The sequence below is a fragment of the Salvelinus sp. IW2-2015 genome, linkage group LG14 (genome assembly GCF_002910315.2).
Source record: "Salvelinus sp. IW2-2015 linkage group LG14, ASM291031v2, whole genome shotgun sequence".
NCBI classification, from domain to species: Eukaryota; Metazoa; Chordata; class Actinopteri; order Salmoniformes; family Salmonidae; genus Salvelinus; species Salvelinus sp. IW2-2015.
The window spans coordinates 33,482,699-33,501,328 of record NC_036854.1 but is presented as its reverse complement, the minus strand read 5'-3'; the positions used below and the strand labels follow the sequence as shown (position 1 = coordinate 33,501,328).

General features: G+C 44.1%; 1 protein-coding gene across 1 annotated transcript in view; it reads left to right on the top strand.

Annotated features, from left to right (window-relative positions):
• LOC111973546 (uncharacterized protein MCAP_0864) overlaps positions 1–18,630 on the top strand; it is a 64,840-nt gene that overhangs the window by 12,375 nt on the left and 33,835 nt on the right. Inside the window, exons 5-6 of the mRNA XM_024147491.2 lie at positions 6,192–6,253; positions 11,509–11,638. Of these exons, the coding sequence (XP_024003259.2) occupies positions 6,192–6,253; positions 11,509–11,638 (192 nt within the window). The remainder of the gene's footprint in view (positions 1–6,191; positions 6,254–11,508; positions 11,639–18,630) is intronic.

Sequence of the window (18,630 nt, the reverse complement as noted above, 5' to 3'; positions counted from 1 at the left end):
AGGGAGGAGAGGAGGAGGTATGAAGGAGGACAGAGGGAAGGAGAGGGTGGAGAGAGGGAAGGAGGAGGTATGAAGGAGGACATAGGGGGAAGGAAGAGAGGACAGAGTGGGTGGAGAGGAGGAGAGGAGGTTTAAAGGAGGACAGTGGGGGGAAGAAGAGGGTGGAGAGAGGAAGAGGGTGGAGGACAGAGTGGGAAGACAGGAGGAGGACAGAGTAGGGGAAGGAGGGAACACAGAGGAGAGAAGGAGGAGGACAGAGTGGAGGAAGGAGGGAACACAGAGAGAGGAGGATGGAAGGAGCAGGTCTAGAAATGTCTAGAAATGTCTGACCTGATTTGAGACTTAATTGCTTCTCTGACCTTGACGGCCACTTTCAGCCTCACACTCCTTTTCCACCCTCGTTCTTTCCTCCATTGTTTCTTTTTTCCTCTCTTGGAACTGTAGATATCCTTTCTCCCCCCTTCTCGACAATATTGAATAGTTTCTTACTTCCCTTGATTCTTTCCATTTATGACCACGACTCTGAAAGGAAACACATCTGTCCCAGTGTCCTATCATTTATGACCACGACTCTGAAAGGAAACCCATCTATCCCAGTATCCTATCATTTATGACCACGACTCTGAAAGGAAACACATCTAGCCCAGTGTCCTATCATTTATGACCACGACTCTGAAAGGAAACCATCTAGCCCAGTGTCCTATCATTATGACCACGACTCTGAAAGGAAACACATCTAGCCCAGTGTCCTATCATTTATGACCACGACTCTGAAAGGAAACCATCTAGGTCAGTGTCCTATCATTTATGACCACGACTCTGAAAGGAAACCCATCTAGCCCAGTGTCCTATCATTTATGACCACGACTCTGAAAGGAAACCCATCTAGCCAGTGTCCTATCATTTATGACCACGACTCTGAAAGAAACCCATCTAGCCCAGTGTCCTATCATTATTGACCACGACTCTGAAAGGAAACACATCTTGCCCAGTGTCCTATAATTTATGACCACGACTCTGAAAGGAAACCCATCTAGCCCAGTGTCCTATCATTTATGACCACGACTCTGAAAGGAAACCATCTGCCCAGTGTCCTATCATTTATGACCACGACTCGAAAGGAAACACTCTTTCCGCAGTGTCCTATCATTTATGCCACGACTCTGAAAGGAAACACATCTATCCCAGATCCTATCATTTATGACCACGACTCTGAAAGGAAACCCATCTAGCCAGTGTCCTATCATTTATGACCACGACCTGAAAGGAAACCATCTATCCAGTGTCCTATCATTTATGACCACGACTCTGAAAGGAAACCCATCTAGCCCAGTGTCCTATCATTTATGACCACGACTCTGAAAGGAAACCCATCTAGCCCAGTGCCTATCATTTATGACCACGACTCTGAAAGGAAACACATCTTCCCAGTGTCCTATCATTTATGACCATGACTGGAAGGAAACACATCTAGTCCAGTGTCCTATCATTTATGACCACGACTCTGAAAGGAAACACATCTAGCCCAGTGTCCTATCATTTATGACCACGACTCTGAAAGGAAACCCATCTAGCCCAGTGTCCTATCATTTAGAACCACGACTCTGAAAGGAAACACATCTAGCCCAGTGTCCTATCATTTATGCACACGACTCTGAAAGGAAAACCCATCTAGCCCAGTGTCCTATTCATTTATGACCACGACTCTGAAAGAAACACATCTTGCCCAGTGTCCTATCATTTATGACCACGACTCTGAAAGGAAACACATCAGCCCAGTACCTAATCATTTTATGACCACGACTCTGAAAGGAAACACATCTAGCCCAGTGTCCTATCATTTATAACCACGACTCTGAAAGGAAACCCATCTAGCCCAGTATCCTGTCAGTAGTGGATTAGGGAAGGAAGGGTCGGTCCATGTCTCATTGGGATATATTTGTGTTCAAACTGATCATGGAAAGTAATCTGTGTGATGTGACGTCAATGTTGCGCGTTTGTACAAGCGTACGTGTGTGTGTGCGCGTGTGTGTGTGTGCGTTTGCGCATGTGTGTGTGTGTGTGTGTGTGTGCGCTGCTGACCATTACTTTAATAGTATTTCATCTCCTAGCCCTTTTTTTCATGATGGAGTGGTGTTTGCTTTACACACACCCTCTGCAGTCCGTCCCTCTAACAAATGAGTTTACCCTGGTCATAACCTTCACACATCTCATTACCAGAGATTGCATACCTTTTCATAAAGCCGTAGACCTGCTGTGAAGGATCACACACACAAACGGGGACCTGTTCCGGACACCGAGGCCCCGCTGCCCGTAAATTACTCCTCCACTCTCTCATACATACATAGTTAATCAGCTAATGTTGTTTTATTTCTTATTATTCATTTACATTGCTGTCTGATTTATCTAAATGACTGGTGCTCTCATTCATGAACACATTTGTAGTCTGTCTCTGTTTACATGGCTACTTTAGTATTGGGTTCAGACCATATGGGGGGTCAAAACCAAATACTACCAAATAATGTTTTATGAGATTGGAGAACACGTTGGATGGGATCTTAGTCCATTCCTACATACAGAACCTTTCCAGATCATTGATATCCTTCATCTTCTCTTAAGGACTGCCCTCTTCAATTCAAACCACAGGTTTTCAATGGGGTTCAAGTCCGGAGACTGAGATTGCAAAACGTTGATTTTGTGGTCAATTAAACATTTTCTTTTGGGATTTTGATTAGTGCTTGGGGTCATTGTCTTCCTGGAAGATCCACTCGTGGCCAAGTGTCAGCGATCTGGCAGAGGCGATCTGGCAGAGGCAATCAGGTTTTTGGCAAAAATAACCCCATAACATCAAGGATCCACCACTGTATTTTACAGTAGGTATGAGGTAAATTTTCTGCATATGCTTCTGCATATGCTTCTGTTTTTCATGTCATCTGACCATACTATAGAAAAGTTTGGGAACCACTGACATAGTGTACTACTTACCTTAATAATGGAACAGGGTCAAAGCTCCTACTATTGAGCAGGGCAGGCATATACACACAGTATGCTCTGTAATCCACTGACCTCTGAAGGCTCACACATGTACAAGAAGGTGCACACACCTCCTGCAAACACACACACATGCACACACACAGGCTAAGACACGCGTGCACACACAAACACACACCCTGACCTCTGTGTCTGTGGGGTCATCTCGTTGTCGGAGACTGGATTTAATTATAAGGGGAATGTGTGAATGTTTTCTTCTGTTGGAAAACTGGTGACGTCACACACACACACACACACACACACACACAAAACACTTTAGACCTTACAATGGCAGTGAACTAGAATCTGTTTATGATTTGGTTTGGTCAGGAAAGCTAATGTCACTTAAATATATATTTTTTAAAGCCACGATTGAATGCAGCTCAGATTTTCTGGATATTTCATGCTTGCTTGTTTGTTGTTTACCTCAAGACAGTACTACTCTTGGGCCGTGACCTAAAAGCAGTCATCCATTAGAATAACAGCACACAGAGTCCTCGTACTTACAGCATACATTAAATATTAACCTACTGCTAATGGACATGGACTGGACTCTATCTGGTCATTTTGCGTTCAACAACATAGAGCGCACAAAGTTCATCAGTAAGCTAAGGACCCTGGGACTAAACATCTCCCTCTGCAATTGGATCCTGGACTTCCTGACGGGCTGCCGAGTAAGTAACGGTGCCACGCTGATCCTCAACACAGGAGCCCCTCAGGGGTGCGTGCTTAGTCCCCTTCTGTACGCCCTGTTCACTGATGACTGTGTGGCCAAGCACGACTCCAACACCATCATTAAGTTTTCTGACGACACAACGGAGTAGGCCTGATCACCAACAATGATGAGACTATAGACTATAGGGAGGAGGTCAGAGACCTGGCAGAGTGGTGCCAGGACAACAACCTCTCCCTCAACGTGAGCAAGACAAAGGAGTTGATTGTGGTCTACAGGAAAAGGAGTGAGTCGAGAGCTTCAAGTTCCTTGGTGTCCACATCGCCAAGGTTCAAACACACCAAGACAGTGGTCAAGAGGGCACCCTCAGGAGACTGAGAAGATTTGGCATGTGTCCCCAGACCCTAAAAGTTCTACAGCTGCACCATCGAGAGGATCCATACCGATTGCATCACAGCCTGGTATGGCAACTGCTCTGCATCCGACCGTAAGGTGCAACAGAGGGTAGTGCCTACGGCCCAGTACATCACTGGGGCCAAGCTTCCTGCCATCCAGGACCTCTATACTAGGCGGTGTCAGAGGAAGGCACAAAAAATTGTCAAAGACTCCAGCCACCCAAGTAATAGACTGTCCTCTCTGCTACCACACAGCAAGCGGTACCAGAGCGACAAGTCTAGGACCAAAAGGCTTGTTAACAGCTTCTACCACCAAGCCATAAGACTCCTGAACAATTAATCAAATGACCACCCGGACTATTTGCATTGACCCCCCCCCCCCCGCTACACTGCTGCTCCTCCCGAGTGGCTCAGTGGTCTTACGCACTGTGTTTTAGTGCTAGAGGCGTTACTACAGACCCTCGTTCCATCCCAGGCTGTATCACAACTGGTCGTGATCGGGAGTCCCATAGGGCGGCGCACAATTGGGCCAGCGTCGTCCGGTTTAGGGGAGGGTTTGGCCGGGGTAGGTCGTCATCATTGTAAAATAACAATTTGTTCTTAACTCACTTGCCCTAGTGAAATAAAGGTTATATATATATTTGAAATACTGGCTGTTTATTATCTATGCATAGTCACTTTACCCATACCTACATGTACATATTACCTTGACTAACCTGTACCCCCACACATTGACTCGGTACCGGTACCCTCTGTATATAGCCTCGTTATTTTATTGTGTTACTTTTTTAAAATGTAGTTTATTTAATAAATATTTTATTAACTCTCATTTTCTTAAAACTGCATTGTTTAGGGCTTGTAAGTAAGCATTTCAGGGTACGGTCTACACCTGTTGTATTCGGCGCATGTGACAAATAAAATTTGATTTGATTTTCCTTTCCCAATATGATCCACTCCCTCAGTGTGGATCACCAATTCACTAATGCTCAAGTTGGTGTGTGTGTCTTTGCGGGGGCATATGCACAGCCTTACTTAGGCAATTCTCTCTTTCTCGCTCACGCACACACACACACACACACACACACACCCTGCTGACCTGTGAGTCGTTTCCGTCAGCATTGATTTCCGTTTCCCAGAGCGACCCCTGTCACCGCGGCGATAGAGTGCATGCTGGGTCGTATTTCACCAGCTCTACCGTCGGCACGACAACGACAGCTTCCACCCACAGACAGCGCTGAGAGTGTCTCCCTCTATCACGCACACACACATACAGTATATACACAAACACACACATATATATATACACACACAGACACACTGAATACAGTCTGAAGGTCTGTAAAACTAATTGTTACATTGTCCTTGTTTGTACAGTAGATACCAAAGTGCAGACATGTCTTTATCTACTGAGGAAACGTGTACTGAACAGTATAGCACGTCAGTCTTTTCAGTCCAGAGTCAGACTATTGTCTACTTACTGTGTTTTCCCATGGAGCTTTCTATGTTTGTTTGTTTGGGCAATATTGGTCCAATGTCCACACGTTCTTCCATACAGCTTTTTGAGCCTCAAAGGTGTGTTCTCTATTTCTGTTGGATGTTGGTCATGTCTTCTTGGGTGTTTCACTGTTCTGATGATGCTAAGGGCTTGTGAACATACAGTACAGTAGTGGACAACGTAGATCCGAGGATGAACCCTGTATGGAAAAATCAAAGACTTCTGTGTGTACGGATATTGAAGTGTTTGTGTGTGTGCTCCTTTTTAGTCTGAATAAACTCCTTTTAGTTCAACACTACTCCATGTCAGAGATTGCGTCAACGTTTTTGATTTAATCCCCGTAGAGAATGATGCATAACTAAATGTTATTAGCATAATCATATTTCATCAAGTATCTGCTTTCATCTTGTCCATGTTTTGCTATTTCTGAGTGGGACCGTTAGAGAGCTAATGTGAGTCTGCTGATCCATCCATGCCCCCGTTAATATTTCTTACATTATAACTGTTATAAATCTGATGGATAGCTTTAGACTTTAACTAGGACTTAATTTTCTTCCTTTCTTTCCCCCGTGGTTTTTCCCCCTCTGTTATGTGACAGGTTTCTGGGGTCACTCTAAGGACAGGCTCGTTGGAGAAGATGATTGAAACCTCGACTCATACGTAAGTTAGGAAGCCTCAAACTAACTTCTCAACGTAACTCACCTCAAGGCATTATCGTGCTTATAGATGTCTACATAACAGCACATGAAGTTGCTTTTTTTTTCACCTGGGTTGCTGTGATCATTTCTCTTAGAAAAGAAAATTAGATTTCTTCTCCACAGTGGACTGTGTTTCACCTGAGGGATGAGACTGGTACCTGGTGAGGGGGTCGGTCCATAGGGGGTTCTGTAACACCAGGGGAGCCACGGCAACAAGGCTGTCCCCACGGCGATATGCAAAGCGATTTGCATTATACCCAGAATGCAGTGCGGCTCCATTTCCTGCATTCCCTCTCTCCCTTTCTGTCTCTCTATCTAGTTAAACATGTTATTAATTCATCCAATAATAAAAACTATCTGTGAATAAAAAAAACWAAAAAACTATATTTTCAACAAAAGTAGGTAATATAATGTAGAATTAATTAAATGAAACAATACTTACTGTTCTCTGCTGAAGAGAGTGGGATGGATATGTGTAAAAAAGTGACAAATAAAGAAAATAATTAAATAAATGAGGTAAATCTGATCAAATGAAATGCAATAACAGTAGCGGTGTGTGAAAGCAGCGGGTGGATATGAAGCTCTGGGTTGTTACCTGCCACCAGCATCAACATTAAACACAACACACTGGAACACACACCACTACCCTCAGGGGTAGCACCAGGTGTGTGTGTGTGCGTGTGTGTGTGTGCGCCTTTCATCTAGTTCCATTTATATCGACTTTGTTTAGATTTTATTTATATCATTATATTTTCAGTTATTTAATAATTTATTTGATGAAATAACATTCAGGTATGGTATAACAGAGTGGGCTGGAGATGATTTAAAATATATATCTTTATAATATCATGCTAATAATTTATACAGTTGAAGTTCGAAGTTTACATACACCGTAGCCAAATACATTTAAACTCAGTTTTCCACAATTCCTGACATTTATTTTGAGTAAAAATTCCCTGTCTTAGGTCAGTTAGGATCACCACTTTATTTTAAGAATGTGAAATATCAGAACAATAGTAGAGAGAATTATTTATTTCAGCTTTTATTTCTTTCATCACATCCCAGTGGGTCAGAAGTTTACATACACTCATTTAGTATTTGGTAGCATTGCCTTTAAATTGTTTAACTTGGGTCAAACATTTTGGGTAGCCTTCCACAAGCATCCCACAATAAGTTGGGTGTAACTGAGTCAGGTTTGTACCTGTTTGTACCTGTTTCCTTCAGCATCTTCACAAGGTCCCTTGCTGTTGTTCTGGAATTGATTTGCACTTTTCGCACCAAAGTACGTTCATCTCTAGGAGACAGAACGCGTCTCCTTCCTGAGCGGTATGACGGCTGCGTGGTCCCATGGTGTTTATACTTGTGTACTATTGTTTGTACAGATGAACATGGTACCTTCAGTCGAAATTGCACCCAAGGATGAAACAGACTTGTGGAGGTCTACAATTTTTTTGAGCTGATTTCTTTTGATTTTCCCATGATGTCAAGCAGAGGCACTGAGTTTGAAGGTAGGCCTTGAAATACATCCACAGGTACACCTCCAATTGACTCAAATTATGTCAATTAGCCTATCAGAAGCTTCTAAAGCCATGACATCATTTTCTGGAATTTTCCAAGCTGTTTAAAGGCAGAGTCAACTTAGTGCATGTAAACTTCTGACCCACTGGAATTGTGATACAGTGAATTATACGTGAAATAATCTGTCTGTAAACAATTGTTGGAAAAATTACTTGTGTCATGCACAAAGTAGATGTCCTRACCGACTTGCCAAAACTCAAGTTTATTAACAAGAAATTTGTGGAGTGGTTGAAAAACAAGTTTTAATGACTCCAACCTAAGTGTATGTAAACTTCCAACTTCAACTGTATATGCTCAATAGTGTAAGTAAACTGGAATGTTTTTTGTTGTTGTTGTTGAAGTGCCGAAATAATAAGGAAAATTACCTGCATCAATTCATGTCTTATCTGAACCTTTCTTGGAACCGTGCTATCCATTTAAATGAAGAAACACAGTTATGAATCTTTAGTGGACAACAATACTGTACGGTGTGTTTTTATCAAAGTGGAGGAAGAAGGAAAATGTAACATGAATGATAATGTACAGTAAGTCAGTGATGAGCCATATGTTTCCCCTGGCTCAGTATGTCACTGTGGTAAAAGAGAGATTTATTTTCCTCCTGAGGGAACCAGGAGAGATAGATACCACTTGTTCTTCCTGTATTGACATTCTTAGGTCCTCGCTGTGTGTGTATGTTCTGCTGTTATTAGGCCAAGCTAACAAATCAATACTTTGCAGTACGGTGGGTCAGTGTGGATACGGTGAACTCTATATTGTCAGCTGCCACAGTCATTAACACACACACACACACACATACACACACACACAGATGTATGCACACTTCTCTATGCAGATCCACAAAATAACTTTTTTATCTTTTAAAAGTAGGGCAGAGACACATTTTTATGCCATGCACGAAATGTCTGAGGAAAATAAATATTAAATTGTAAATGAAAAGCCTATACTTTCAAATGTTTGTCAAATGAGTAGTTGAACATAGTTATAGCTAAACATTGCAGAAAGCTAAGTCTCTTTTCTCTGTCATGGATGGTCAACATAAATCCCTCTTTCTCCTTTTCTTCTTGTTTTCTCTCACATCCCCCCTCTTCTGTTGTGATCGAGAGTGTCTTCCTCCCTCTCTCCTTCTCTCTCTCTCCCTCCATCCCTCCTTCCCCTGCTGTCAGTAGCGCTACACTCTCCCTCCTCCCTCTCTTCCCTCCTCCCTCTCTCTGTTGCTGCCAGATGCTCAGTCGTGTCCCGGCCCAGCAGATGTCACAACTCACCAGCTGGGGGAAGCAGGGGGGGGGGGGGGGGGGGGGGAGGAGGAAAGACGGGGAAGAGAGAGCGAGGAGACGGCGAGGAGAGAACGCATTTGGCTTTATGAAGGGAGACACGAGAAGTGTGCGTGTGTGTACGAGTGTGTGGCAGGGTGGCAGCTGTGCCATCTGTCTGCCTGCAGGGCTCTCTCATTTAACACAGGGGTTAATAGGAGTGGCAGCTCAGCGCTGGTGTTAACAGTCACACCTCGGGACACACTGGAGGAGAGGGCTCAGTGTGGTGTGTGTGTCACCACTGACACACACTGGTTAATAACAACTGCGCAGATGGTGTATTAACCCTGGCACGGTGTGTGTCTTTGTTTGTGCATGTGCTTACGTGTGTGTGTTATTCTGATGAATTATGCCTTGCTGCCTGTAATGATGTAGGAAAAAAATGGATTTACAGAACCAAAGATTACTGCCCTGGAGCGGCACACACACACTCACTCTCGCGCGCAGCCGAGGGGTGGTGGCAATTTCATGTTATTGATTGCATATTCATAGCTAATTGTGTTAGGCTTGGATAATAACTCTGAGTGCAGGTTGAGAAAATGGAGAGGCTGTTTCAACCAATATTCCTCTTTCCTGTCCGTCTCTCAGCCCTGTAAATAATATTATAACACTCATGGTTCTTAAATGGAGGTTTTTCCCTCATCTCTCCTCATGGCATAATGTCATTTATTAAACACTTATCATTTTCTCTCAATGTACAGCCCCACATTTCTTATATAAATAGTCATGGGACGTTCCTAAAAGACCGGATAGCGGTGTGCCAAATTGTATTCCACCCAAAAGCGGCAAAACATATTAGCCTTTAACGAATGCTACAGTTTAGCGGGATACATTTTCTGCCCTAACTTGCTTGTGCATTTATCGAGAATGCAGGGTGCAATTTTCATGATTTGAAAATATGAAATTGCCAGGCCATTTTGTTAGAGGGGGAATAAAACGGTTTCATTTCATGTCCACAGGGAATGCCTTTTCTCTTGAATTAGGCTTTATATTTAAAAAAATACGAGAAAGGAGAAAGATATAGCCTATTGTTTATTTTCAACCCTGATTCAATAGACTATATAGCCGTAGTATGAAGAGTTCTGTGATGAGAATATGCAGGTTAATAAGATGTAGATGATAAGGATACAGGTGCAGTAGAGCTCTGTAGTCCTGGTCTGGTGCAAACATACCCACAGTACCACTGTCCCTGTGTCTGAGCTAGACTGGCATGCTCAAAGAGACAGAGATGGCGTGTGTGTGTCCGTATTCTGTGTTTTGGTGTGGGTGTGTGTGTGTGTGGTGTGTGTGGTGTGTGTGTTGGTGTGTGTGTGTGTGTGTGTGTGTGTGTGTGTGTGTGTGTGTGTGTGTGTGTGTGTGTGTGTGTGTGTGTGTGTGTGTGTGTGTGTGTGTGTGTGTGTGTGTGTGTTTATGAATATGCATGCCCTGTGTCTGCGTGTGTCAGAGCCCAGATAAACAGGCTCTCTTATCCCAGCATGTGAGAGTGTTTCAGCCCTGGGACAATCTACAGTCCTTAGAAAAACTGTCCTGTTTCACAAAATAGACCCAAAATTGGCTGCACTTACTTCCCATTCACCAGCCCATTTCTCTATTCAACTCTCTCATTTCAGACATGTCCTTTCTCAAGTACCCTGTTCCACATTTCAGCTGGTTTTATATTTCCAGAGATTTCCACCCGTAGAACGGCAGCTAGGTCAGACAAGATAATGAAATTGTAGATAATTGAGATGAAATTCTGGCTATTTGGGAAATGGTGGATAAAAAAGCTCTAGAAATAGGTWAAAAAAAAGACAGATAAATTGGCTCTTTTGAGAAGTTGAGGACTAAAACTTGTCACTGAATATTTGATATAATAAATGTCTGACTGGTATATTGCCTCCTAATATATGTACTTTGCCTGGTGAAATCAGAACAGAAATCAGCATCAGTCAATTTCTTTCTTACCAGCATGTCTGTGATTCCTCATGAGTTTAGCAGGATTCACAACTCTGTTCTGTTTCTTCTTGATTGTGTGTGTGTGCGGGTGTGTGTGTGCGTGCGCCTGCAATATGTCTCTGCTTGTACAACTTTAGAAATATTTAACATCCAAATTTGATATGAGCTTGGTGACTTTGGGAGTGTGTGGTGAGAGCCGTCTGTCGATCTTCTCCCTATGCCGACACCTCTGACAGCTGTCGAGCTCACAGGCGTCTCCCAACTGAGTTTGTGTGTGTATCTGTGTTTAACATTGGGTTTAAGTTCTAAAAATAGTAGTTAACTGACAGATCTGTCTGAGGATAACCATATCTGTACCTGCATTGCCTTTGAAATGATTTTGTCTCTGCTACAGCCCTATGAGTCCTAACCTTGAGGTAGAGGATCTGAGGAGCCAGCTGAGGACTAGAGACAGAACCATCCTTTGTCTGGAGAGAGACATCAAGACCTTCCAACTGGAGAATAACACACTCAACAAAACTGAGGTATGGAGGAGAGAGTCACACACACACACACCGAGACTGGGATTCGGAGGAGATACAGAGAAGAGAGGAAGCACATTCTGAACTGCAACCATCGTGCTTGTTCTGGTCTTTTTAATTCCTTATTCCTTGATACCGTGGATGGAACAGTTTTGTTGTTGTTGTAGTATTTTTTTCCTTGGATGTGGTAGTTTTTACGATATTGCTGTGGCAGTGTAGCCAGCAGCGCTACATGTGTTGTGTGTTAAAGCGTGTGCTCAGCGTGTGATGAATGACTTACATGTCCAGCCCCCAGGTTACAAAATGGCTGCCCAGATTAAACCAGGGAGTTTTACAGCTTTCCCACACCTCCTTATGAAGTGTCACGAAATTACACCCACTGCTGTTTAACTGCATGGGGCTAGCCTAGACACCTCTCTCTCTCTGCTCCTCTCTCTAAACTCCTCCTTCTCTCTCTCTCATATCATCTACTAACTCTGCATCTCTCTCTCTCATAACCTCTCCTCTCTCCTCTCTCGCTCTCTCTGCTATCTCTCTTCTCTCTCTCTCTCTCTCTCTCTCTCTCTCTCTCATCTCTCTCTCTCTCTCTCTCTCACTCCTCTCTTCTTCTACATCTCGCATCTCTACATCGTCTCTCTCTCCGCCCGCTCTCCTCCCTCATCTCTCTAAATAGTTTTTTCTCACCCATCTTCACACAAACCCCATAATGCCAAAGTGAAAACATTTTTTAAACTTTTTGCACAATTTTTGAGAATTAAAGCAACAGAAATATCTAATTTACATAGGTTTTCACACCCCTGAGGTCACAATACATGTTAGAATCCCCTTGGTAGTATTACAGCTTCTGAGTCTTCTCTGGCTACGTCTCTAAGAGCTTGCACACCTATTGTACAAATATTTGGACATTATTCTTTTTAAAAAATCTACAAGCTCTGTCAAGCGGTTGTTGATCATTGCTAGACAGCCATTTTCAAGTCTTGACATAGATTTTCAAGCAAATTTTAAGTCAAAATGGTTATTGCCTGCTGAAAGTGAATTCATCTCCCAGTGTCTGTTGGAAAGCAAACTGAACTAGGTTTTCCTCTAGATTTTGCCTGTGCTAAGCTCCAATCCATAGTTTTTTATCCTGCAACAACTCCCCAGTCCTAACGATTACAAGCATACCTATAACATGATGCAGCCACCACTATGGTTGCAAATATGAAGAGTGGTACTCTTAATGTTGGGCGGCAGGTAGCCTAGTGGGTAGAGCGTTTGGACATAAACGAAGGTAGCAAGATTGAATCCACGAGTCAACAAGGTAAAAATCTGTTGTTCTTCCCTGAACAAGGCAGTTAACCCACTGTTCCTAGCCGTCATTGAAAATAAGAATTTGTTCTTAACTGACTTGCCTAGTTAAATAAAGTAGTAAAATAAAAAAAAAAAAAATGTGTTGTATTGTATTTGTCCCAACATAACACTTTGTTTTCAGGACAAAAACTTAATTGCTTTTGCCACATTTTTGCGCAGTATTATTAGTGCCTTGTTGCAAACAGGATGCATGTTTTGAAATATTTGCATTCTGTACAGGGCTGCGCATTGCTTCTTCACTCCATGTTCATTAGCGTTAAAAGTAATCAGTTTGCGGACTAATTAACAAGTGTTGGTAATCGAGCTTTTTTCTCTCATCCAGCCATTAAACTCTGTAACTGTTTTAAAGTCACCATTGGGCTCAGGGTGAAATCCCTGAGCGTTTTCCTTCCTCTCCGGCAACTGAGTTAGGAAGGACACCTGTATCTTTGTAGTGACTGGGTGTATTAATCCACAATTCAAAGTGTAATTAATAACGTCACCGTGCTCAAAGGGATATTCAATGTCTGTTATTAATATTATGTTTTACTTATCTACCAATAGGTGCCCTTCTTTGCGAGGCATTGGAAAACCTCCCTGGTCTTTGTGGTTGAATCTGTGTTTCACTGCTCGACTGAGGGACCTTACAGATAATTGTATGTGGGATACAGAGATGAGGTAGTCATTCAAAAATCATGTTAAACACTATTATTGCACACAGAATGAGTCCATGCAATGTATTATGCGACTTCTTATGCAAATTCTACTCCTGAACTTATTTAGGCTTGCCATAACAAAAGGGTTAAATATTTATTGACTCAAGACATTCCAGCTTTTCATTTTAAATTAATTTGTAAAAATGTCTCAAAACATAATTCCAATTTGATATTATAGGTTATTGTGTGGAGGACAGTGACACAACATCTCAATTTAATCAATTTTAAATTCAGGAAAACGCAATCTCTATTGCACTCCACACTGCCCTTTCCCACCTGGACAAAAGGAACACCTATGTGAGAATGCTATTCATTGACTACAGTTCAGCATTCAACACCATAGTTCCCTCAAAGCTCATCACTAAGCTACGGACCCTGGGACTAAACACCTCCCTCTGCTACTGGATCCTGGACTTCCTGACGGGACGCCCCCAGATGGTACGGGTAGGTAACAACAAATCTGCCACACTGATCCTCAACACAGGGGCCACTCAGGGTTGCGTGCTCAGTCCCTTCCTGTACTCCTTGTTCACTCATGACTTCATGGCCAGGCACAACTCCAACACCATCATTAAGTTTACCGATGACACAACAGTGGTAGGCCTGATCACCAACAACGATGAGACAGCCTATAGGGAGGAGTTCAGAGACCTGGCTGTGTGGTGCCGGGACAATAACCTCTCCCTCAACTTGATCAAGACAAAGGGGATGATTGTGGACTACAGGAAAAGGAGGACCGAGCACGCCCCCATTCTCATCGCGGGGCTGTAGTAGAGCAGGTTGAGAGCTTCAAGTTCCTTGGCGTCCACATCACCAACAAACTATCATGGTCCAAACACACCAAGACAGTCGTGAAGAGGGCACAGCTACACCATCGAGAGCATCCTGACTGGTTGCATCACTGCCTGGTAATGCAACTGCTCGGCCTCCAACCGTAAGGCACTACAGATGGTAGTGCGTACGGCCCAGTACATCACTGGCTTTCTGCCATCCAGGACCTCTATACCAGGTGGTGTCAGAGGAAGACCTTAAAAATTGTCAAAGGCTCCAGCCACCCAGTCATAGACTGTTCTCTCTGCTACCGCACGGCAAGCGGTACCAGAGGTACAAAAAAATGTCTGCAGCATTGAAGGTCAATCGGGGGAAAAGCTCCCTGGTCAGGGAGCTGGCCAAGAACCCAATGGTCACTCTGACAGAGCTCTAGAGTTCCTCTGTGGAGATGGGAGAACCTGGCACCATCCCTACGGTGAAGCATGGTAGTGGCAGCATCATTCTGTGGGGATGTTTTTCAGCAGCAGGGACTAGGAGACTAGTCAGGATTGAGTGAAAGATGAATGGAGCAAAGTTTTGAGAGATCCTTGATGAAAACGACCCTAAGCACACAGCCAAGACAACACAAGAGTGGCTTTGGGACAAGCCCGGACTTGAACCTGATCTAACCTCTCTGGAGAGACCTGTAAATAGGTCTCTCCAATACCTGACAGCGCTTGAGAGGATCTGCAGAGAAGAATGGGAGAAACTTTTTATGTATTATTTCTTACATTGTTAGCCCAGAAAACCTTAAATGTTATTACATGCAGTCGGGAAGAACTATTGGATATCAGAGAGATGTGAACTTACCAGCAGAACCAGTACTACGACCAGGAATACGACCTACCTAAAGCGGATCCTTTGTCTGCACCTCCCAGGGCATTCGAACTGATTCTAGAGGCCGACCCAAAATAACGCGGCCAGATTCGAAGGTGCCAGAGTGGTCTTCTCGTGAGGCTTCGGATGCGCGCACACCACCCACCGCTTCCGAGTATATTACTCGCTAATGTCCAATCCCAAGTTAACAAAGCCGATGAAATTAGGGCAAGAGTTGCTTTCCAAAGAGATATCCGGGATTGTAACATACTCTGTTTCATGGAAACATGGCTAGCTTGGGACATGCTGTCGGAGTCAGTACAGCCAACGGGATTTTCAGTTCCTCGCGCCGACAGGAATTGACATCTCTCCGTTAATAAGAAGGGCGGGGTGTAAGTTTCATGATTAAYGACTCATGGTGTAATTGTAAYAACATACAGGAACTCAAGTCCTTTTGTTCACCTGACCTAGAATGCCTCACAATCAAATGCCGACCGTATTATCTCCCAAGAGAACTCTCCTCTGTTATTGTCACAGCTGTGTATATCCCCCCACAAGCGGATACCATGACGGCCATCAAGGAACTTCACTGGACTTTGTACAAACTGGAAACCATATATCCAGAGGCTGCATTTATTATAGCTGGGGATTTTAACAAAGCTAATTTGAAAACAAGGCTACCTAAATTCTATCAGCCTATCGATTGCAGTACACAAACGAGTTACACGCTCGACCATTGCTACTCTAACTTCCGCGATGCATACAAGGCCCTCCCCCGCCCTCCTTTTGGCAAATATGACCATGACTCCATTTTGTTGCTCCCCTCCTATAGACAGAAACTTAAACAGGAAGCACCCGTTCTTAGGTCTATCCAACGCTGGTCTGACCATTCGGATTCCACGCTTCAAGATTGCTTTGATCACGTGGACTAGGATATGTTCCGGGTAGCCTCAGATAACAACATCAACATATAAGCTGAGTCAGTGAGCGAGTTTATTAGGAAGTGTATAGGAGATGTTGTACCCACTGTGACTATTAAAACCTTCCCTAACCAGAAACCGTGGATTGATGGCAGCATTCGTGCATAACTAAAAGCACATACCACCGCATTTTATCATGGCACTGCAACTGGGAATATGGTCGAATACAAACAGTGTAGTTATTCCCTACGTAAGGCAATCAAACAAGCAAAGTGTCAGTATAGAGACAAAGTGGAGTCGCAATTCAACGGCTCAAACTCGAGACGTATGTGGCAGAGTCTACAGACAATCACGGATTACAAAAAGAAAACCAGCACCGCCGCAGACATCGACGTCTTGCTTCCAAAAATTAAACAACTTCTTTGCGCACTTTGAGGACAATACAGTGCCACCGACGCGAACCGCCACCAAAGACTGTGGGCTCTCCTTCTCTGTGGCCGACTTGAGTAAAATATTTAAATGTGTTAACCTTCGCAAGGCTGCCGGCCCAGACGGCATTCCTAGCCGCGTCCTCAGAGCATGCGCAGACCAGCTGGCTGGTATGTTTATGGACATTGTAACGCACTTCTATGAGTAGTGGATGCGGAGTCAGGAGCAGGGAACAGAGGGTAAAGGACAATCGTTTTTTATTCCGGCGCAGGAAAATGGTCACGCCAAAACACCAGGCGCRWAACAAAGACCGGCCCAAAAACAGGACCCAACCAGTCCGGGGAAAACAAGAAAATCTCACAACCACAAACACGAACAGAGGAAATAAKCCCGCACAAAAGCCGGCGGGCCTCACCGGCTTAAATAGCCCAACTAAAACCTAAACAAGAAACAGGTGTAACCAATAAGACAAAACCAACAGAAAAGGGAGAAGGGATCGGTGGCAGCTAGTAGGCCGGTGACGACGACCGCCGAGCGCCACCCGAACAGGAAGTGGAGCCACCTTCGGTGGGAGTCGTGACAGACATATTCAATCAATACCTATGCCAGTCTGCTGTCCCCACATGCTTCAAGATGGCCACCATTGTTCCTGTTCCCTAGAAGGCCAAGGTAACTGAACTAAATGACTATTGCACCGTAGCACTCACTTCTGTCATCATGAAGTGCTTTCAGACTAGTCATATCACCACTCTATCTGTCACCCTAGACCCACTTCAATTTGCTTACCGCCCCAATAGGTCCACAGACAATACAATCGCCATCACACTGCCCTATCCCATCTGGACAAGAGGAATACCTATGTAAGAATGCTGTTCATTGACTACAGCTCAGCATTCAACACCATAGTACCCTCCAAACTCATCGTTAAGCTTGAGTCCCTGGGTCTTGACCTCCCCTATGCGACTGGATCCTGGACTTCCTGACGGGCCGCCCACAGGTGGTGAAGGTAGGAAACAACATCTCCACTCCGCTGATCCACAATACTGGGGCCCCACAAGGGTGCGTGTTGAGCCCCCTCCTTTTCTCCATGTTCACCCACGACTGCGTGGGCATGAACGCCTCCAACTCAATCATCAAGTTTGTAGATGACACAACAGTGGTAGGCTTGATTACCATCAATGACAATACAGCCTACATGGAGGAGGTGAGGGCTCTCTGAGTGTGGTGTCAGGAAAATGACCTCTCACTCAATGTCAGCAAAACAAAAAGTATGATCGTGGACTTCATGAAACAGCAACGGGAGCACCCCCCTATCCACATCAACGGGACAGCAGTGGAGAAGGTGGAAAGTTTTAAGTTCCTCAGTGTACATATCACCGACAAACTGAAATGTTCCACCCACACAGACAGTGTGGTGAAGAAGGCACAACAGCACCTCTTCAACCTTAGGAGGCTGAAAAAATGTGGCTTGTCACTGAAAACCCTCACTAACTTTTACTTTTTGCACAATTGAGAGCATCCTATTAGGACTGTATCACCATCTGGTACGGCAACTGCACCGCCCACAACCGCAGAGCTCTCCAGAGCGTGGTGCGGTCTGCACAACGCATCACCAGGGGCAAACTACCTGCCCTCCAGGACACCTACAACACCCGATGTCACAGAAGGCAAAAAAGATCATCAAGGACAATAACCACCCGAGCCACTGCCTGTTCACCCCACTTCCATCCAGATGGCGAGGTCAGTACAGGTGCATCAAAGCTAGGACATAGAGACTGAAAAACAGCTTCTATCTCAAGGCCATCAGATTGTTAACTTCTCTGGGAGATGTGGGACGCTAACGTCCCACTTGGCCAAAAGCCAGTAAAAATGCAGAGCGTCAAATTCAAATAAATTACTATAAAAATCAAACTTTCATGAAATCACACATGAAAGACACCAAATTAAAGCTACACTTGTTGTGAATCCAGCCAAC